The 23,116-nt window shown below is 35.4% G+C and overlaps 1 protein-coding gene across 3 annotated transcripts in view; it reads right to left on the bottom strand.

Annotated features, from left to right (window-relative positions):
• The window catches only part of LOC150107906 (lethal(2) giant larvae protein homolog 1-like), a 443,798-nt gene that overhangs the window by 57,496 nt on the left and 363,186 nt on the right, over positions 1-23,116 (bottom strand). For all 3 annotated transcript variants that reach the window (XM_090415428.1, XM_090415430.1, XM_090415429.1), the window contains exon 24: positions 17,277-17,383. In XM_090415428.1, coding sequence (XP_090271554.1) covers positions 17,277-17,383 — 107 coding nt within the window. The remainder of the gene's footprint in view (positions 1-17,276; positions 17,384-23,116) is intronic.

Here is a 23,116-nt window from a genome sequence, read left to right as displayed (position 1 = left end):
CAGCTTCAGAGAATAGTTCCATCTGCATTAATATACATATATCCAAAGTAAATTACAATAAAATAATGTAGTTAATAAATTTTTATATATAAATAAAAAAAACAAGGAATTAAACTTTCTCCTAAAGTTAACTTAAACAATCTCCTCTTTGCCGACGACCAAATAATAATTACAAATTCTGAAGATAACTTACAGAAAGCTATTTTAGATCTCAATGAGATATCCAAAGATTATGGTATGATAACATCAATGGAAAAATCAAAAACTATGGCCTTTAAAGGACAAGATCCAGCAAGAACTAAAATACTAATAGATAACAAGATCTTAGAACAGGTGAATTCATTTAACAAAGTATACCTAGGATGTACGATCACATATGAAAATGAAAAAGATATAAACATAAAAATTGCAAAATATTTAAAAATAACAGGTGTAATTAACTCTATATTACCAAACCTAGTTCAAAAACAAACCATGCTGAAAATATACAATACATTAGCCCTACCAGTCTTAATGTATGGAAGCGAAATCTGGACAATAAAACAAAAAGACAAACAAAGATTAACAACAGCAGAAATGAAGTTTATGAGAAAAACTTCAAAGTATACCCTATTTGATCACAAAAGAAACACAGATATTATGAAAGAATTAAACCAAGAACCAGTAATAGAAAAAATTAAAAAATATAAACATAAGTGGATGGAACACATTCAAAGAATGAAAACAGAAAGATTACCAAAACAAACCTTAAAGTACAAGCCATTAGGAAAAAGAAAACCAGGAATTCCTCTTAAACGATTCAACGATGACTTCTAAGGCCGGAACAGGCCATGCTAGGCCTAAATCCTTGATACGCATGATGATGATAAATAAAAAAAAAAAGGACAAATTAACGAGCACGAATTTTGAGTATTAATATAACCTCCCAAATTTGAGAAAGTTTTAGGCAATCATTTTTGTTTAAGTATGGGTTTTGAATGTGATTCACAGCTTTCCCTGTACAGTCTTTCCAGAAAGAAATAACTTTCATTTAACCCTTTGATTTTGTTCCACTGAATCCTGTGTTTTTTTTGTATAAAACAGTATATAACACAGGGCTTTGCTAAACCAGATGTGTTGGAATATTTAAGTGAAATGTATTCCTGATATTCTTCAAGACAAATTTGTGCAGAACAACTAGTCTGTCCGTAATAACGTGAGCCTCGAGACAGGGGATTCTGTATACTCCATGATAGAAAGAGGGGGGGATATTTGTCTTTAGGTGAGATAAGGAAGGTATTGAGTTTGCAAACTGAATGGAAAGGCTTGTAAGTTAATCTGTCAAAGTAGTCTTGCTATTTTTTCTGAAACTCCTTTAACATATGGAATACAAATTTTGGTAATTTCTTCAAGGCAGGTTAAGCCAACTGCCATTATTTTTTCGATAATTTTTGCATTTAACCATTAGAGATAAATGTAGTTCTGATAATACACAGATCTTTGTTTAGAAAAGAATCTGTAGAACATATTTTATGAGCTCTGTCAACTAAAGAATTGATTACACCATATTTCTGACAAGGGTGATGAGAGTTAGGATCAATGTATTCACCAGTATGAGTTGGTTTGCTATATACTGAGAACACTCAGGAAAGGAAGACAATTTGATTCTTGTGTTTATTGAATTAATTTTTTTCATGAAATTCATAATGATCAGACATGGAAGAGTCCATACAGAAAACATCAGTACCAAATTGATGGTTTAGGTGAAAAAATGTTCACAATATATTGTCTGAAATGTTCCATAAAGTAATTAGCTAAAGTTGGGGAAAGGTGAGACCCCATAGTTGTTCCCTCTACAGTTAGTTCTGACAGCTAAAGTATCCTGAATTAATGACAGAGTCAAATAATTTTACAACATCAGGAAGAAAGTCATTATGAAGTAATTCAATTGTATCTGTCAGAGGAATATATATAAAGAGTGAGAATACGTCAAAACTGACTAGATCTGTAGGTTGTAGGGATAATCCTGAAATTTTATTCTTAAAATCCATTGAATTTTTTTTTTTTTTTTAATGAAGGAAGCAGAATTTCTAATAAATGCAGAAAGATTAGATGGGTATTTTGAGACTTTATATATCAGACATCCTATGCAGTTCACAAATAGGTCTCAATAGGTAGTGATGTCCTTGTGGCTTCTGTTATTTTGGACAAACTGGCTGTTCTGCATAGATTTATCTTGAAGATAAGGAATACATTTCACTTAAAGAACTCAACGAATCCAGTTTTAAAAAACTGCATTATCTACAAAATACAGGATTCATTAGAAGAAAACTACTGTATAGTGTTGCACAAAAGTTATTTTCTTCTGGAAGGACTGTACAAGGAAAGCTGTGAAGCACGCCTTCACAACCCAAACCATATCTTTAATTTTCTTCTTGTAATTATTAATTTTTTGTTTATATTTAAAAATTTATTAACTAAATTATTTTATTGCAATTTATTTTGGATATCTATTAATGCAGATGGAGCTATTCTCCTGAAGATAATGGTGCACATAATATCGCATATTTTCAATTGAACTGTTCTCTTTTTTGCATTTTCCTATACTTGTATTGATAACAGCTATGAAACTTAGCCAAAAATTTTACATATAAAGACATTTAAATTAAACGTAAGTGATTCCGGTAATATTTTATGATTAATTCTTCCTCTTACTTTTTGATTTTTTTAAAAAAATATATTTGTTTTTAAACAGCTAGTCATTCTTGTTTCTCAGAAAATGGCTTGAATTCTTTCTGAAATGTGATCAATAAATTATATTTTTACTATGCTTGCATGTCTCCATACACATCAGAGTTATCTTTAAAAAATATTTAACAATATTTCATCCTATGCCAGTATTAAAAGAAAGAAGGATACTCATTTTAGTTTTTGGGAAGGTTTGTTTCCAAAGACTGATTTCAACAAACCCAAGAAACCCCCTTGGTAATTTGTTAGTGATTTTTGATGCATTAACAAGTGAATGTGAAAATTCTTAAATGAAACTAAAGAGTATACAATTCTAACATGATCACACGGAGCTATGTTCATCATGCAGGCATATGTTGTAAACATGTGTCCGCCTAATAAAAATATACAGATATATATGGTATGCCAACTTTATTTTTTTAGTAGAATTTCATTTGTTAAGCTAGTATTTCTGAACTGTCTTAATGATATAAGAATATCAAATGCAATTACATCTGTTTCAAGTTTTGAAAATTTACTTTACATAAATCTGTTGGTTTCTGCATCCAATGACTTATGAACAAGCGTGATTGCATTTTCTATGACTGAAAATTTTGGAGTATGTTGTTAGGACATGTCAAATATAATACATAATCTTTAATTGTTTGTACTATATGTAGTGATGCACTAAAAACTGCTTTGCTTTGGTTGTCGGGAAGGGGAGAGAGAGTTGCTATACAAATATTTTCATTTCATCCTTTGAAACAGATGTTATGAGTAAAATTCCATTTTTTCCTATGAATAAAAATTAATCCTATATTTTATAAGAAATGGACTCTGCCTGGTGATGAAACAACTGGTATACCTGAAATTAGTAATGATTTAAATTTTTCATGTAGTATTATCATATCCTGTAACCCCTTGAGGGTATATATCAGGAATTTGATGATGTAAAAAAAGTGTACAGAATCAATCATTACTTAAGAAAATTCTTAGAAAACAAAACATAACAAAAAAACTGTTATACAGGACTATTTGCTTGCTTAGTGTTTCATTGACACACCACTCAGGCCATGCCTAGAGGAATCCTTATCAATATTATCAGTTCAATGGATATGTCCTTACTAAGCTTACATTTACAAAGGTATAAAAACTGTTTATTTATTGGTTATTATTTCACAAAGAAATGTCCTCTCTGGGGTACTTAAAGGTCAAAGCTGTATAACTGAGAGGAGACCTCCACATAGCCTTTAAAGGAATGTGGAGAACTGACCAGGGCTTCTGACCTAATGTCCAATCTTCACCTTCTCGTGGTGCACCCTGTGTATCTACTTGGATACTGAATGAACGAGGATGGGCTGGCAATTTGGGGGTTTGCCAACCAAATTGTAATTCTTATTGGCTTAAACCAAATTACAAAATGATGGTACAACATGACAAAATTTCATGCTGGGTGGGGCATTGCCCATTAAACAAGGCCCCCATTGTTTTCACCAGGGCAAACAGCGAAAAGTCAGCTAATGGAACAAATCTGAAAACACACTACAACTCAACATCAGAGTTAAAGATCAGTACTATCAACATAAGAAGCCTGAATGGCAAAGAAATGGAACTAGCTGAGGAATTAGATAAGTACCAGATCAACATAATAGGGGTGACGGAAACAAAAAAGACAAAAACTGGTGAGATCTTTCTGAGAAATAAATACAAAATGTTATATTCAGGCAACAACAATCAAGGAAAAGAAGGAGTAGCCATTGTATTCAACACTAAATATGAGGCTAATCTTCTTGAATGGCAGGCAGACTCAAGTAGAGTAATGTGGGCAAATGAGAATGGGGTACTGGACAATGAGACTTATTTGTGCCTATGGTCCCACACAAGGTTCTACTAAGATAGAAGTGGAGGAATTTTTTGATGCTTTAAAGAAAGAAACTGACACAATGAAAAAGGAAAAGTTGGTCCTTGTTGGGGATCTAAATAGCAGAGTGGGAAATGATCATCAGACATACAAAAAATATATTGGGAAAATTTAGAGAAAAGAGCAAAGCTAATAATAATGGCAAATATTTATTGGATTTCTGCTAAAGACATGGACTGGTTATTACTAACACCATGTTCCAACATAAAAATGGGCACAAATTCACATGGAGAGAAGAGGCAAGAAATATGAAAAGTCTCATTGACTGTGTTATTGTTGATAGTGTTTTCTCCCTTGTGCAGGACACCAGAGTGTACAGAGGATTTGAAATTGGAAGTGATCACTATTTAGTCTTGAGCAGGATAAAATTGAATCTCATATTGCAAATAATAACATGTAAGAAAGTTTTAAAGCGAAAATAAAAGTTGAGCAGCTCTCAGATATGAACTGTAGACTAAAATACACAAAGATTATTGAAGAAAAAAAATGAGAGAGTTTGAAAACAAGAACCAAACCTTGGAGATACAGTGGCAAGCCTTGAAGCAAACCCTGATTGATTCAGCCAGAGATGCATGTGGTGAGGTTATCTGCAAGGATAGAAAAATCAGAACTCCATGGTGAATACAGGAAGTTAAAGAAGCAGTGAAGGAAAAGAAGAAAGCATATCAAAAGTTCCTGTCAAATTAGTCAGCTTGTGCTCTTAGAGAATACAGAGAGAAATGTAAGAAAGCTAAACACTGTGTAAAACTAGCTAAACAAAAGTCATGGAAGGACTTTGGCAAGAACATAGAAAATAAATATCAAGAAGGTGACAAAATATTTTGGAGGTTGTTGAAGAAGCTTACAAATGGAGGAAAGAGTACTGTAAAAGGAGTTAGAGATGATAAAGGTGACATGAAAATGGGAAAAAAAGATATCCTTGAAGTATGGAGTAATTACTTTGAGAAATTGATAAATGAAACAAGCAGCGATAGCACAGTGGTAAAAAACACTCAACAGGCATACATTCAGGAATACATATCCATACTTGAAGTAGAAAAAGCCATCGAAGGCTTAAAATGTGGAAAGGCAGCAGGAGTAGATGATATTCAACCAGAACCAAACAAGAGGGACGAATTCGCGATGATTGGAGTAGAGCTCTCATAGTACCCATATATAAAAAGGGAAATAAAACTGAATGTGAGAATTAGAGGCATTTCCCTACTGACTGTTCCTGGTACGATATATGCAAGTATACTTGAGAAACGGTTGAGAAGCATTGTAGAAGAAAAGCTTGGTGAAGAACAAGCTGGATTGAGGCCAAATAGAGGCTGTCAGGATCAGATCTTCACTTCACAACAAATAGTGGAGAAATCATGGGAATATAACAAAGATCTCTATTTGAGTTTTGTATATCTGGAAAAGGCATATAATAAGGTGCCAAGAGAGAAGCTATTCAATACGCTACAGTTATAAGCAATAGTCTTTATTTGAATTGCAAGTCAGCAGTTAGAATTGAAGTATAGGAAGATGGTTTAATGCTAAATCTGGTGTTAGACAAGGATGTACATTATCCCCTCTGTTATTCATTACCTATATGGATCACATTATGAAGGATAGTGGTATTAAACATGATATCAAAATTGGTGATGTTAATGTCAGCTCTTTGCTTTATGCAGACGATGTTACACTTATCAATAAATCTGCTACGAGACTGCAAGATTCCTCGACTAAATTGAATAACTGTTGTAATAGATATGGTATGAAGGTCAGCAATAAAAAGACAAAGACAATCAAAATAGGCAGAATCGTTGAAAATGTCAACTGCATTGTGAACAGAGAACCCGTGGAACAAGTAAAACATTTCACCTACTTAGGCACGATTATTTAGTGAAGATGGTAAATTAAATATGGAAATGGACAAAGAAGCAATATAGTTGGTATAGTAGGAAGTCAATTGAATAAATTCATATGGAATAAGAGAGAAATTAGTCGGAACATTAAATTAACTGTATATAAGACAGTGTTCAAACCAGTTTTAACTTATGGATCAGAGAGCTGGGTCAGAAGTAAAACACTTGACCAAAGACCAGAGACCTCAGATATGAGAATCCTGAGAAAGATTAGAGGCATGAACAGATGGCATCAATGATAATATCATATTAAAAACGTGGATATTAGGAAAGAACTCTACATTGTCAGCATCCTGGAATACGTTAGCAGAGCTAATCTCAGGTGGTATGGTCATTTAAACAGAATGGGCGAGGAAAGATTGGTAAAACAAGTGTTCTCTGCCAGGTTGGCAGCAAAACGACCCAGAGGAAGACCAAGATATAGGTGGATTGATATGGTACAAAGTGCCTTAGATGACAGAAATATAAGATTTGATAATATTGGAGTCTTGACAAGTAACAGACTGATCTGGAGGAAAATTGTAGATAGGAAGTTAGTAATGATGTAGATTTTTCATGTAGTACTATCATATCCTGTACACCCTTGAGGGTACATGGCAGGAATTTGATGATGTCCTCTTCATGTAATTTTTAAAAATTATTTCTATCATAACGGAAACATTGATGTCTAGAGATTGTAGGATGACATGGAATTTTTTCCACTCCACAACAACGTATTGGGGACACATGTAATATCACAACCGCAAATTATTAGTAATTCATTTACTTCTAATGAAAGTATTTCTTTTCACACCTATTTTTTCTTCTCTATTATATATGCCTATCATTCTCACATGGATCATGTCTGTTTACATACATACATACACCTTTTAGTAATATAAATATACTAAACAAATATAGTATTCCTTTCAATTACTAGTTTCTAACATATCCAGAAACAACCCTCTCCCCATGAATTTTTGGTTTCAATCAAAGCATACACCATGATTTGTGGCATGCCTGTTGCTGATATACAAACTGCAAGTTTTAAGAGAAATTTTCCTGCCACACCCCAAGGTCAAGTACAGAACAATGATTTGTCTTGGCCCAGCATAAATGTATTGAAGTAAAGGTAAGCCAACTAATTCACTCACAGTACTGGCATACATACATCTACATGGACAAAGTTCGCATAAAAAGTAAACAACGTGTTGTCCATTTTTATATGGTCTTAACATCTGTATCACTGATTGTTTGATTTTACAATAAGGGGAATCAGAAAAGAAACCAATACTCTGTATGAAAAGCATTCTCCAACTTATTAATTCATACATTCAAGGTGAATTTTGAAAATTATAAAAACACATGCTAACAAAACGGTGCTCTTCAAACTAAAGTGAACTGTATTGTTTTGGGGGAAAAAGATTAAAAATAAGATCGCTGAAGTTCAGCATTACTTGTATGTAAACTCAATATTGCTCAAGTTTATAAGCTGAAGAAACTGATTTTATATGAATACAATGAATGAAGTATTATTGTGTTTATTGTCAATTGTCTCTAATAAAGTAACAAGGTTGCTTAAAAGTCAAAGCTGGATGACTGGGAGGAGACAATCACGAAGGCTTCTGACCTAATGTCTAATCTTCACTTTCATGTGGTGGACCATGTTAATATATCCACATGGATGCTAAACAAATTAAGCTGACAGGGTAGAATAGCATTCATCAGATCACACACTGGATGTCATTTTGTGGACACTATATTATTCGGTTGTTGCAAATGAAATGGCCATTGAATGACTGTCAGGTTTCTACTGGTTGCTGAAGAAAGCAAGCACTGAGGTATATTCAAATTTTTTATGTCATGTGACAGCATCGCATGTGGGTGATGCAATTGTAGTATTTGTTTCATTCAACGAGCATTAAACATTGAATACTACCAACATTAAGTCAATCATGGAACCCAGTCAATTGCTATACCTTTACGACTTCAAATTGGGAAATTCTGCAACGGCTGCAGTAAAAAACATCAATAAAGCATTCGGTGCAGGAACAACTAATGAGAGATCCACTCGCCGTTGGTTTGCAAAATTTCGCTCAGGAGATTTGAGGCAACAAAACGAACCCTGTGGCCACCGTCCTTCCTCCATTGATTCGAATGAATTAAAGGATTTAATCGAATCAGATCCATGACAAACTGTACGAGAGATCGCCCAGACACTAAATGTACACTTCTCAACTGTTTCACGGCACTTGGCAATAATAGGAAAAGTAAGGAAGCTCGACAAGTGGGTGCCTCACGAACTCACTGATGAAAACAAAGCACGGCGTTTGGAAGTGTGCTCTTCTCTCTCAAGAAGAAAAGAAGAAAGGCTCCTGCAACGAATTGTGACTGTGGATGAGAAGTGGATATGCTACGACAATCGTACATGTTTGTCGCAGCGGTTGGGAGTGAAAGACACTCCAAAAGGCACCTCTGCATCCAATGAAGATGTTTACTGTATGGTGGTCTTCTGCTGGTGTTATTCACTACTCATTCCTTCCACGAGATGAAATGATAAATGCAGCTTGATATTGTACAGATATGCAGCAAATGCATGACAAATTGTGCCTTAAGCAACCAGCACTTGTGAATAGACGTGGAGTCTTATTGCTTCAGGATAACACCTGACTACATACAGTAGTGTCAACCATACAGCAAATCAACAATTTGAGATACGAAATTGTGCCTCATCCTCCATACTCTCCCAACATTTCCCCAACAGATTACCATTTTTCCGTCACTTGAGCCATTTTTGTCCAAGAAATGCTTTGCCAACGACACATCAATTTATCAGACAGTGGAGGACTTCATCACTTCCAGAGACACTGATTTTTACAAATGTGGTATAAATGACCTTGCCACATGTTGGCAACAAGTGCACTGATGCTGCTGGGGATTACTTTGATTAAACAGGTATTCTTCTTTTTATTCTCTTCTTTTTCAGTTGTCCTTAAAATCGGCCATTTCATTTGCAACAACCCAATAATATATAAAAAAGTTCATATAAGGATGGTTACAATAATTGCTCAAAATGTCTCAATCTCAGAACATGTTTGTCAATATATTTAGAGATTAGTGGAACACATTTTTCAGTAATGATTGCAGCTATCTTTATAATACAAATTATTATAATATATTTAATTTTCTTTTTTTCTGGTTATAAAAAGTGTACACAAAACAACAAATATCCAATGATAAGTGTGACTTTACAAATAATGTTGATAAACTGCAGTTAATGCTTGCTATATCTAACTCTTAAGAACTGCAGGAATAGTTTAATAGTAGACTGCTATTATAAATTTTTTGACATCGCTTTGAGAACATGACAAGTCTACCATACATATGCTGCTTGAAAATTCAAAAGATTTGCCTCATGGGCATGGCAAATCATGCTATACAACGAGTCTTGTTTGTAGCCAGTATAGATTGAAGGAATATGATGCTCAAGTCAGCACAACTGTGTCTAGGTGAAATGGCTGTGAGAAGGGAACTAAAGGAATTTGAAAGAGGCATTGTGGTTAGATACCATGTTGCAGGCCTATATGTTCAGCAAATTGGGCCACCCCATGTCAACAATCAGTGATACCATACTGAGATGGAAGGGCAGGGTAGCACTTGCAGTCACAACTGCAAGTGCTACCTATAGTGGATGAACTACCACGATCAGCAAACATGATTGTACCACAGTCACATTTGTTGACTGACAAATGGCTACCAAATGCAGAGTTCCAGGCATAAATTGGAACATAAATCTGCATAAAAACATTTAGAACTGAGGCTCATATGGTTTTCCATGGAAAGACCACAATATGAAAGACCCAGATTACCTGAGCCAACATGCAGCATCATCTTCAGTGGTGCAAGGAGTGCATACAGTGGGACATGGAAGCTTGGAAAGCTACCTTATGATGCAATGAATCATGAGACACCTATTGAGCAGATGGACAGGTGTGGGTGTTTCAGATGCCTGTTGAGCATCTCTTACTAGAGTGCGTAACACCATGAAATTTGGAAGGAGCAGTATGATGGTATGGTCTTATTTTTCCTGGTTTGGCCTCACACCTCTGTTTGTGGTGCCATGAAAACAACTCTGAGAGGTACCTGAACATTCTGGACAATGCAATGCTTCCTACTTTGTGGCATTTCTATGGAAACAACCACTGTCTCTTTCAGCAAGACAATGCACTGTGTCACAAGTGCTGCTGCTGTAACTGGTTTGTGGACATGAATGTCACTACACTTGACTGGCCTCCACAGAGCACTGATCTCAACCCTAATGAACAGCTGTGGGATGAACTGGAGCGTCATATGAGGTCAAGAGACATCCAACCCACAACAGACTAGGATCTCATTACATGCCTACAGGAAGAATGATTCAAAATTCCCACTGACCACTATCATGTGCTTGTGGAAAGCATGTCTGGTAGAATTGCTGCAGTCAGTCATCAGCAAAAAGAGGTCCATCTTATTAAGGTGGGTGCAATGGCTGTTTGTTCCTCACACTATGGTGTCCACTGACTTCTTTTCAAGCAGTGTACACACTGCAATGGTAAAACAACCATGTTATGCTGTCTTGGGCAACAGAGTTATACAAGGCCTGCATTGTTTTTGTCATGGAATAGCCTGAACTATGAAGTCAATGGTCTCTGTGGTGCAATTGAAAGACCAACAGTACATTGTGCCCTTCAAGTGGAAAAGGCCTAAATTCAATTCTCATGATGCAAGGAGTCTTTATATGGGTTCTTTTCAATTGAAGGTGAGCTAGTCAATCTCATACAGAGGTAGCATATTTTTCTCCCAGAAACTGAAGTTTTTTTTTAATCCAGCATACAGGCAGTGAACACACATGATTTACAGACAAAAAATACTAGTGACTGTATGGTGGACAGTAAATGCCATTATGTGTAGTTGGTGGATTACATAGTGGAAACAGTTGTAAAGTAAAATGCCCTTCCTTAATGAGTCCCTGGACTCCATGGAGGTGTCACATAATATACCAAAATGACACACCAGCCAAGAATCAAGGTTAGGCAAATAAAAGCATATAATGAATAAAAGTAGATTTTCAGTGGATAACAAATTGCATATTATCCTTTCTTTTAGTGTTGTAATCAGCATTCATTTTAGAAATTATGGACTTTACAACCATGTCATAAATAACTATTTTAATTTCCCGACGTTTCGACCTTCATATTAAGGTCAGAACCTGGTGTATATACAAATATACAAGGAGACAAGCTGAGTTACATTTCCCACAGTAAGCTAAAGAAACAATGATTTGATCGCTGGTTATTCTACTGGCATGATCTCTAGTGAAAAAAAAAACCCTCCTATATCAGAAACACACAACACTCCATAAACATAAAGACATTAACATTAGAAAAAGATGATATGTTAGTCAATTTTGACTTTTCTAACCTCTTTATGAATGTCCCAATCAATGACAATCCTATTAACAGAACAAATTCCCTCCAGATAGCATGGCACTCTTTGCGCATGTATTATGTTCTGGTTATTTTTTTTATGGCAAAATGCTTTCTACCTACAAAAAGAAGGTACAGCCATGCACTCGTCATTACCCCCCCCCCCAATTGCTAACTTTTATATGGAAAATTTTGAGCAACATGCTCTAGTTCCTCTCCTTTAAAACCCAAAGTCTGGCTTAGATATGTTGACGATGCTTTCGTGATCTGGTCCCATGGCCGTCAGACACTAGACGCCACCTAAACAAAAAACACAAACGCATACAGTTCACAATTGAGATTGAAAAACAGAACACAATTCCGTTTCTACATACACTTGTCACACATCTTCCTTCTGGGTCTTTCCTTCACTGTTTACAGGAAACCGACATATACTGGCCAATACATACACAAACTCTTACCACCACCCAACACAAAAACTAGGTGTCATTAATACTCTAAAAAAACAGGGCTTTGAAGATCTGCTCCAATTAACAAGCACTGAAAAACAAATTTAAAGTTATTAGCAATACTTTTCTAAAAAATGGTTACAGCCAAAACACTTAAAATTCTCTACAAGACCTCAATAAAAAAAACAAAAAACAAAGATAAACCAGACTACAATAAAACTATAACCATAATTAACCAAAGTTAAAAATAGGATATAAACAGAATACTACAGAAACACAACCTCAAAGTCATCTTTAAACCTCCTGCAAAATTAAAAAGCTTACTCAACTCATCCAAAGACCCACTCCCTCTGCTGGCCCACCCTGAAGTATACCGTATTTATTGCACCTGTAATCTACCATATATAGGGGAAACAGGACACACAATTCCTATCAGACAAAAAGGAACATAAACAACACATTAAATATAATAACTATGGTGAAGATGGCCTCTCTGATCATGCCCTGAACACTTTACATAAAATTGACTGGAAAAGTACCAGTTGTTTACATCGCACCAAAACATGATATGAACGCAAATTTAAGGAAGCCTGTGAGATTCTTATCAACCACCCAAACTGAACAATAATGATGGTTTAAAAATCCATTATATTATATATCATCCTAGAAATTATGTTATATATATATCATCCTAGAAAGAAACAAACATAAAATCAAAATGGAAATTAATGAAACACAATCTGGTTTCCAGGAAAATAAAGGAACTAGAGAAGGACTCTTCAACATTAGAACTATTATAGAAAGATATCTGGAGAAGCAGAAAGAAGTCTACTTATGTTTTATTGACTACACAAAGGCCTTTGACAATATACAACATGAACAACTAATCAAATGCATTAGAAATTTAGGAGTCGATGGTAAAGATACCAGATTACTGATAAATCTATATTGGGAGCAAACTGCCTCAATAAAAATATCGGGAGAAATCTCGGAAGAATTCCCAGTAAAGAAGGGTGTCAGACAAGGCTGTGTTCTTTCTCCTATATTGTTTAACCTCTATACTGAAAATATCTTCCAGCAGTTAGAAGAATTTAAAGGAGTCAGCATAGGAGGCAGGAATATAAACAACTTAGGATATGCAGATGATACAGTACTGCTAGCTGAAAATAAAAAAGATCTTCAAAACCTACTAGAAGAGGCACTGAAGCTAAGTGAAAAATATGGATTTAATTTCAACTTCAAAAAAACCAAAACAATGCTGGTAACAAGAGAAAAAGGGAAAATACCCTATATAAATATTCAGATCAGAGGAAATACTTTAGATCAAGTAGAGAGTTATATATATTAGGGTCAATTAATTACAGAGAATGGAAAGTGTGATAAGGAAATATTAAGAATAGAAATTGCTAGATCAACCTTCATTAGCATGAAAAAAATTCTGACCTCAAGGGAAACACAAAAACAAGAATTAGGCAGTCCAAATGCTACGTATGGTCAACACTGCTATATGGAGCAGAAACCTGGACAATATCAAAATATTGTGAAAATAAACAAAGCCTTTGAGATGTGCATCCTCAGAAGAATTCTTACAGTCCCGTGGACTGCCAAAGAAACTAATTTAGAAATATTAGAGATGACTGGAGAAGATAGGAATCTGTTGAAAACCATTAAGAAAAAGAAAACCACCTACCTTGGTCACATACTAAGGCACAAATCCCTATAGAAAACACTTCTAGAAGGAATGATACAAGGAAAAAGAAGAGGAAGACAAAAAACAGATTGGATGGGAAATATTAAGGACTGGACCTTTTTGTCCTTTGAAGAATGCAAAAGAGAAGCACAAAACCGTATATGGTGGAAGCTCATGGTAGTCAACCTCCTGGAAAGAGATGACATCTGACAAGACAAGAAAAATCTCAAGCATATGGGATTTTTCTATAAACAGGACTGTAGATAATCCAGAATCCTAAATCTAATATAATAATTGTAATGTTAAAAATAGGGCATCGTTGCTACTGTAAGAAAGAATGTTTTTCTCATGTTTTCTTAAATAAAATTTAGCTTTGATGTAGTTTCTAAATAATTCATTTTTAATTTTATCTGTATTTTATTTTATTATTATTTTTTTTTCACTAGAGTTCATGCCAGTAGAACCGGTGATCAAATCATTGTTTCTTTAGCTTACTGTGGGAAATGTAACTCAGCTTGTCCTTGTATATACTCCAGATGATGACCTTATTATGAAGGTCGAAACGTCAGGAAATTAAAATTTTTATTTATAACACAGTTGTAAAGTCCATAATTTCTAAAATGAAATTGCATATTATCATTTGATTTGATCAAGAAAATCTAGCACTACATATTAACTGTAGAATTAAATTTATTGTGTGTGTTTAGTAGTAAATTAACTCAAGGCCATGAAACATTTTAAATATAAATTCCACTGAAGTGTGGTCACATTACCTATACTATGTCATTACCAAGTATGTTTCTGAAAGTAGCAAGGCTTATACGTTGGTCATATATAACTGGTAATTAGTTTACGGAATTAACAACGCATATAAAGTATATTAATTAAAGGTAACTTTAATGAATAACTTCTATATTTCGGCAACGTCACGTTGCCATCTTCAGTAACATAAAGATATGGTATGTGCACGCAGGCACTAACAAAAGCAAATGAGGAAGAAAGCAAGAAACTAATATTGTTCCTAAAGTCCTAATGGTGCCCTCTGACAGGCTAATTTGGTTGTCTTGGCAGTTGGGCTGAAGTTCTCATAATGTAAGTCTCCCAAATTTGGGGTAGTTTCATGCACCCAAATTTGTTGAGGTTAAGAATGTTTTTTTAGAGCTGCTGATGATTCCTTGAATAATCTTTCGTATCTAAACTTGCTGCGGTGTATTATTTTTGTTTTCTTCCAACGAATTCTATGGTGGGTATCTAAGGCATGGTCTGCCAGCCCAGAGCGGCTGTACTGGAGAAACTGGATGTAGTCTTTGTGTTCTGAAATCCTGATATTTGCTGTTCTGCTCCTGAAGTTATGCTCCTATCTTTATGTTCCTGAAGATGGCAACGTGACGTTGCCGAAATATAGAAGTTATTCATTAAAGTTACCTTTAATTAATATACTTTATATGCGTTGTTAATTCTGTAAACTAATTACCAGTTATGTATGACCGACGTATAAGCCTTGCTACTAGAATTATGATCATCCACGAAGATTCCATCGCACGAAAGGCCCGTCAATACGGCAAAATGAGGTTGAAGATATCGAGACAACTAAATCGTCTGACGTTCCTAAAACACTGCCGGGATAACAAGGTAATCCCTAATTGTGTGAAATTGAAGCACCATTTTACTTCACAGAAAGCTCTGCACGTTTATAATCGCACTAGCTTCACCCTATTAAGAGAACAAATTACCGCGACACGTGTTCTCCCGACGAAAACAAACCCTTACGGGTGCTAGAGGAAAAGCTTTCAAATACACTCAGCCATGATCTTTGGACGATACTTTATGACATCTCATGCGCATCGGCAAGAAAAGAATTCGAAAAAATACGAAAACCTGATAAAGAATTCTACTTCCTTACCACAGCCACCACTCAACACTGTAGTCAACCTCTCGTCGGTAGTTTTAAAGCCTGAAGCACTCACCGCACTTGCACATGGTCACAATTTCGCCCTAGCTCTAAAAAGAATACCTGCCAAGGAAATCATGATCCAAATAGAACATGGGATTCGCAACCTTCCTAACCATATTGCCAACAACGTCAGACTGGATGTAGTCGGTGTTCTCACTAAAGCCAAACCTCCAAAAACCAACTTATCCAAAGATGAATATGCAGCCCTACAAGAAATGAAGAATAACAAAAAAAAAATAGTAACCACCAAAGTGGATGAGGGAAATGCCACTGTGGTGCTCAATGAAAAGGACTACAAAGGTAAGCTTAATGCTTTAGTACGAGACCGTACTACTTACCTCCCTATTGAATATAATCCTACCAGCTCTAATGCTGCTCTGGTCTGGCAGACCATGCCTTAGATACCCACCATAGAATTTGTTGGAAGAAAACAAAAATAATACACCACAGCAAGTTTAGATATGAAAGATAATTCAAGGAATCATCAGCAGCTCTAAAAAAACATTCCTAACCTCAACAAATTGGGGTGCATGAAACTACCCCAAATTTGGGAGAGTTACATTATGAGAACGTCAGCCCAACTGCCAAGACAACCAAATTAGCCTGTCAGAGGGCACCATTAGGACTTTAGGAACAATATTAGTTTCTTGCTTTCTTCCTCATTTGCTTTTGTTAGTGCCTGCATGCACATACCATATCTTTATGTTCCTGAAGATGGCAATGTGACGTTGCCGAAATATAGAAGTTATTCATTAAAGTTACCTTTAATATACTTTATATGCGTTGTTAATTCCGTAAACTAATTACCAGTTTCTGAAAGTGAAAATAGAGGACAGCAATTCCAAAAGATAGATGAATGTAGTGCGTGTTTAGATTAAAATTATATGATGGCAGCAAGATGAAATCAAGTTTACCATTAGATTCAGTCCTGTATACTATTTAGTGATTAACTAGATCTGTTTGATTACTACTACATCTTTGAATGTATATGCATTCATAGATAACCCCAGCCTCTGAAAAGCCCAGAGAAAGTTCTTTGCATCCTTGATGGGATAAAAACAATTCAGATCACAATATGCCCCTACAAGTTACATACCAAATGTGGGTTAACAACTTTGAAAAGTCCAATAACATTCATTCAAATCTAGAATGTTTGTGTGTTCACTGGAAGGATGAGATGCAAGTGAAAACAGTAAAATACCAAATAAAATTAAACTTACCTTCTGCTGTTCCATTCACAGTTATTTCTGTAGTCACCGTTGTGATAACAGTTTCTTGTGTTTTGATAACATTAGATTCTTCTTTCTCAACAACAATGTGTGCTTCGCTATATATAGAGAGGAAAAATTTAGACAAGTGTAAAATTAAGAGGAAAATGAAGTTCATCTGAATCATTTTCTGATATGTCAACTACAAGAATTATGACATTGTTCCATTAATAAGATGCATCAATGTAAAAAAAGATTCTAAGAACCAGTATGGATTTAGACAACAACCAAGCACTAAATACATGTTGCTGTATTTCAAAACTTGATTTATTCACCAAAAGACCAACACAAACTAATTTTAGCAGTTTTTCTAGACCTCCAGAAAGTTTTGACATAGTATCTCAGATATTTTATTTAAAAAAAAAGCACAGTGCTCCCCAAGATTCTGTACTTGGCTAGTATTATTTATAATTTACATCAACTGCTTCTGTGACCTAAAGTTATCAAGTAAAGCAAACATTTGACAGATGACATTACACTAATGTTCACTGCAATGTAATGTCGACTGTCAATTCTGCAACTGAAATGTGAAACATGGTCAATACAAATAAACTTGCTCTCGATGCTTGAAGGAAAAGAAAAAAAAAAGAAAGAAAACACACACACACACACACACACACACAGTAGTCCCCCCTTATCCACTGGGGATACATTCCAAGATAACCCATGGATAGGATGAACCCTATGTTTTTTCGTATACATACACACCTATGGTAAAGTTTAATTTATAAATTAGGTACAATAAGAGATTAACAACAATAATTAATAATAAAATAGAACAATTATAACAACATACTATAATAAGTTATCTGAATGCAAATGGAATCTTAGCAACCTCAGCACGTCTTTTCTATTATTTATATATTATTTTATGAAGTTGAGAACTTTCACCTTTTTCACTTAAAATAAGCACTTTATGGCTTTTGATTGACATTCGAATTGCCAGCATCACTGCTCTTGCACTTTGGGGGTCATTATTAAGTAAAATAAGGGTTATTTGAACATAAGCACTGCGATACCACGAAAGCCGATCTGATAACCAAGAACTACTCAGACGGCGCAATTTAAAACTTATCAATTGTCCATTACTAAAAGAAAGATCCATACTGCTTCATTTCAGTGATGTAAAATTACATCGGCAAAGTGATTATTCAAAGCCGAATTTTTGAAGAAACTATGAAAGTGTTATAAGTTGACCTGAGAGCCTATGAGAATACAATCCTCTGCATCCCTCAGCTGCCTAAGTCAAGTAGTGCAAGCTAAGGCAACTCGGGAAAGCCAAGGATTGTATTACCGTAAGCTCCGAGGTCAACTTGTGAAGTTTATTTCTGGAATTTTCCATTTAATATTTTTGGACCAGGGTTGATCACGGATTGGGAGGGGGGGAGTGACTATGGTATATATAATTTTTATACTCAGAAATATACCTATTAGTAAACCAATTTTTTCATCTCTATATTCCTATGTAAGTGGAATTATAAATTGTATCTTTGTAGGAATAATTGTAACTGCATGGAGATAGAAAATGCGAATACTGTAACTTATTTAGGATTAAAAGAGATATTTTGTCATAGGCTTCAATTCACAAATTTCCTTGTGTTTTTATGTGAAATCAAGAAAAGATTTTAACTGTGACAATGCTAAGCGTGACGTTTCTCCTGGATACAAATTGTTATACAGTACATTATACTAAGCTGGAGAGGAACATATCACACCACATTGACACCATTAATCTCTTTACAAAATACATTAATATGCATTTGAACCATACAGTGACATACAGTGAATGCCAAATACTCTATTACCACTTATACAATTATATATTTACCGGATAATGCTTTTCCTGAAGTCTGCTAATCAATACGTAAGCATTAGAAAAGATACTTCTGCAGAAAAGCATACTTAAAATATTTAATCCCAAAAGTGTAAAAAGAAAATGCACAAGCAATATATATTTAGCTTCAAAAATCTTTAATGGCTTACCTACGAGGGTGGTTCTATAAGTTTCCTGCCTAACTTAACTTTTAGAGGTGATAGAAAGAAAACAACCATCATTTTCCAACATAATCTCCCTTCAAAACACTTTTCACACCTTTGAGTTAACATTTCCATGCCCTTGTAAAAATAGTCTATACTTTTATCTGCAAAATGGCCTAGAACTGCATCTTTCACCTCATTGTCATCTGCAAATTTTCTTTCTCGAAGGTCTCTTTGGTTTCAAGAAGAGATAGTAGTCAATGGCGTCATGCAGCTTGTGCAGAAGTGAAGAATAATGTTCTGCATTCACGGTGGTATTCCTTTCCTTGAAGTCAATCAAGTGAATTCGCTGGCAATTCGAAAATATTGTTGCCATGATCTTCTTGGTGGATTGAGTGACCTTGGCTTTTCTCGGTGGTGCTTGCCTGGTTTGTGCCACTCCATGGATTCCCTTTTGGAAAGAGGATCATTATTATTATTACATGACACCTCCAAGGAGTCCAAACACTCATCAAGGGAGGACACCCACTCTACAACTCTGTCTCCACCATTCAAATCCACCAGCTACAGTGAACCGCAACTATCATCTACACCAACACCATCTACTGCCCACCACCACAACCACTTGCGTTTTCAATAGACAATCACAAACATCCATGCCCATAGTGTGACTCTAACACGCAGCCTTTTGGCTGGAGAGCGGATATACTAACCACTCAGATAGACAATAATAAAGGACCATGGTTTCATCTTCGGTGACAATGGATTACAGCCCCTCTTGGCAAAGCTCTAAAAACTTGCAGAGACAGGTCACATGATGCTCCTTCTGAATTGAAGAGAGAAGCCGGGGAACCACCTTGCACTGACCATCATTTTAAGCTTCTTGTGAATGATGTGAAAGACTCTTGTAATAGAAAGCCCCAACCATGCTGAGATTTGAGCTTCAGCCATCTGTCATTGAGCAGTTCCTCCTCAACAAGAGACATTTTCCTCAGTTGTCACTTCCGCAGGCCACCAATCATAAGGATCATCTTCGATGCTCTTTCTGCCTTGGCGAAACTGTTTAGCCCATTCCTTCATGGTAGAATATGAAGGAGTAGCTTCCCCATGAACACCATCTAGTTGTTGTTTGATAGCACTTGGAGAAAGCTCTTCTTTATCCAATTTTTAACATTACAGCCACTTAGAGTGCCATGTGTTATCAAAAGAGTGTCTCCAACTGAATGATGCAGGTAAAGAGTTGAAACTGGTACACTAAGCTCCCCACAGCATTTTAAAATTGACACAAATTTTGTATGTCAGGCTAAAAACTTTTGGAACCTACCTCATATCTTAATATGAAATGAAACCAGCAAGAACTTCATATATATATATAGTAAAACCCCATTTTTAAGTTCCTGCAATTTACGTTTTCCTGCCATTTACGTTATTTTCCGTTGGTCCCATCTTAAAGCCTATTCTTACGATATATTGTTTTCCCGCCATTAACAACTTGATGTGGACGTTATTTCCCCGTGATTTGCGTTTTTTCTAGAGTGGCAATACTAATTTTCGAAACAATTTCTGCGGAAATCTGTGCATTTCTGTTCATAGATTGCATTGCTTTCGGCTGTAGTTTCGTTTCTGCCATCAATGTGACTTGCATGTTTGCAGCAGTAATGTAGTGATGAGTGATACAGTGATTTTTTTTAATCACGGTACAAATTGATATTGCAGAATTTCTGCTACGTAATTTAGGTGTGAAAGTCGATTTCGAGTTGCAGTGGTGGATTATCCACGTTAGTAATATGCATAATCCACCATGGAAGAAAAAGACAGTGGACACAGGAAGTTAAAGAGGCAGTGAAGGAAAAGAAGAAAGCATATCAAAAGTTCCTGTCAAATAAGTCAGCTAGTGCTCTTAGAGAATATAGAGACAAATGCAAGAATGCTAAACACTGTGTAAAACTAGCTAAACAAAAGTCATGGGAGGACTTTGGCAAGAATATAGAAAATAAATATCAAGAAGGTGGCAAAATATTCTGGAGGTTGTTGAAGAAGCTTAGAAATGGAGGAAAGAGTGCTGTAAAAGGAATTAGAGATGATAAAGGTGACATGAAAACTGGAGAAAAAGATATCCTTGAAGTATGGAGTAATTACTTTGAAAAACTGCTAAATGAAACAAGCAGTGATGATAGCACAGTGGTAAAAAACACTGACCAGGCATGCAGTCATGAATACATATCCATTCCTGAAGTAGAAAAAGCCATCAAAGGCTTGAAATGTGGAAAGGCAGCAGGAGTAGATGATATTCGACCAGAAATGCTGAAGTATGGTGGTATAAGAGTCTTACAGTGGCTGCACTGCATAGTTCAGAAAGCCTGGACAGAGGGACGAATTCCCAATGATTGGAGTAGAGCTCTCATAGTAACCATATATAAAAAGGGAAATAAAACTGAATGTGAGAATTACAGAGGTATTTCCCTACTGAGTGTTCCTGGCAAGATCTATTCAAGTATACTTGAGAAACGGTTAAGAAGAATTGTGGAAGAAAAACTTGGTGAAGAACAAGCTGGATTCAGGCCAAATAGAGGCTGTCAGGATCAGATCTTCACTTTACGACAAATAGTCGAGAAAGCATGGGAATACAACAAAGATCTGTATTTAAGTTTTGTCGATTTGGAAAAGGCATATGACAAGGTGCCAAGAGAGAAGCTATTCAATACGCTGCAGTTATATGGTGTCAATGGGGCATTATATCAAGCAATACTTAGTTTTTATTTGAGTTGTAAGTCAACAGTTAGAATTGAAGTACAGGAAGATGGTTTAATGGTAAATCTGGTGTGAGACAAGGATGTACATTATCCCCTCTGTTATTCATTATCTATATAGATGACATTATAAAGGAAAGTTGTATTGAACATGATATCAAAATTGGAGATGTTAATGTCAGCTCTTTGCTTTATGCGGACTTCTAAATAAATCCACTACAAGTCTGCAAGATTCTCTGACTAAATTGAATAACTGTTGTAATAGATATGGTATGAAGGTCAGCAATAAAAAGACAAAGACAATGAAAATAGGCAGAATCATTGAAAATGTCAACTGTGTTGTGAATGGAGAACCTGTGGAACAAGTAAAACATTTCGGTTATTTAGGCACGATTTTTACAGAAGATGGTAAATTAAATATAGAAATAGACAACAGAATCAGCAAAGCTGGTATGGTGGGAAGTGAATTGAATAAATTCATATGGAATAAGAGAGAAATTAGTCGGAACACTAAATTAGCTATACAAGATAGTGTTGAGACCAGTTTTAACTTATGGATCTGAGAGCTGGGCAGAAGTAAAACACTTGACCAAAGACTAGAGACCACAGATATGAGAGTCCTGAGAAAGATTACAGGCGTGAACAGATGGCATCAATGGCAATATCATATTAAAAACGAGGATATTAGGAAAGAACTTGACATTGTCAGCATTCAGGAATGCGTTAGCAGAGCTAATCTCAGGTGGTATGGTCACTTAAACAGAATGGGCGAGGAAAGATTAGCAAAACAAGTGTTCTCTGCCAGGTCGGCAGCAAAACGACCCAGAGGAAGACCAAGATATAGATGGATTAATACGGTACAAAGTGCCTTAGACAATTGAAATATAAGATCTGATAATGTTGGAGTCTTGACAAGTAACAGACTGATTTGGAGGAAAATTGTAGATAGGAAATTAATAATGTAATTTTTTTGTTTCATGTAGTACTATCATATTCTGTACACCCCTTGAGGGTACATGGCAGGAATTTGATGATGAAGAAAAAGACAGAAAATGTATTTTGGTA

Source organism: Typopeltis vanoorti, chromosome 3, assembly GCF_054136105.1.
Source record: "Typopeltis vanoorti isolate ZY-2024b chromosome 3, IOZ_Tvanoo_1.0, whole genome shotgun sequence".
Classification (NCBI taxonomy): Eukaryota; Metazoa; Arthropoda; class Arachnida; order Uropygi; family Thelyphonidae; genus Typopeltis; species Typopeltis vanoorti.
The sequence above is the reverse complement of the archived record's forward strand: the minus strand, read 5'-3'. Positions and strand labels throughout refer to the sequence as shown.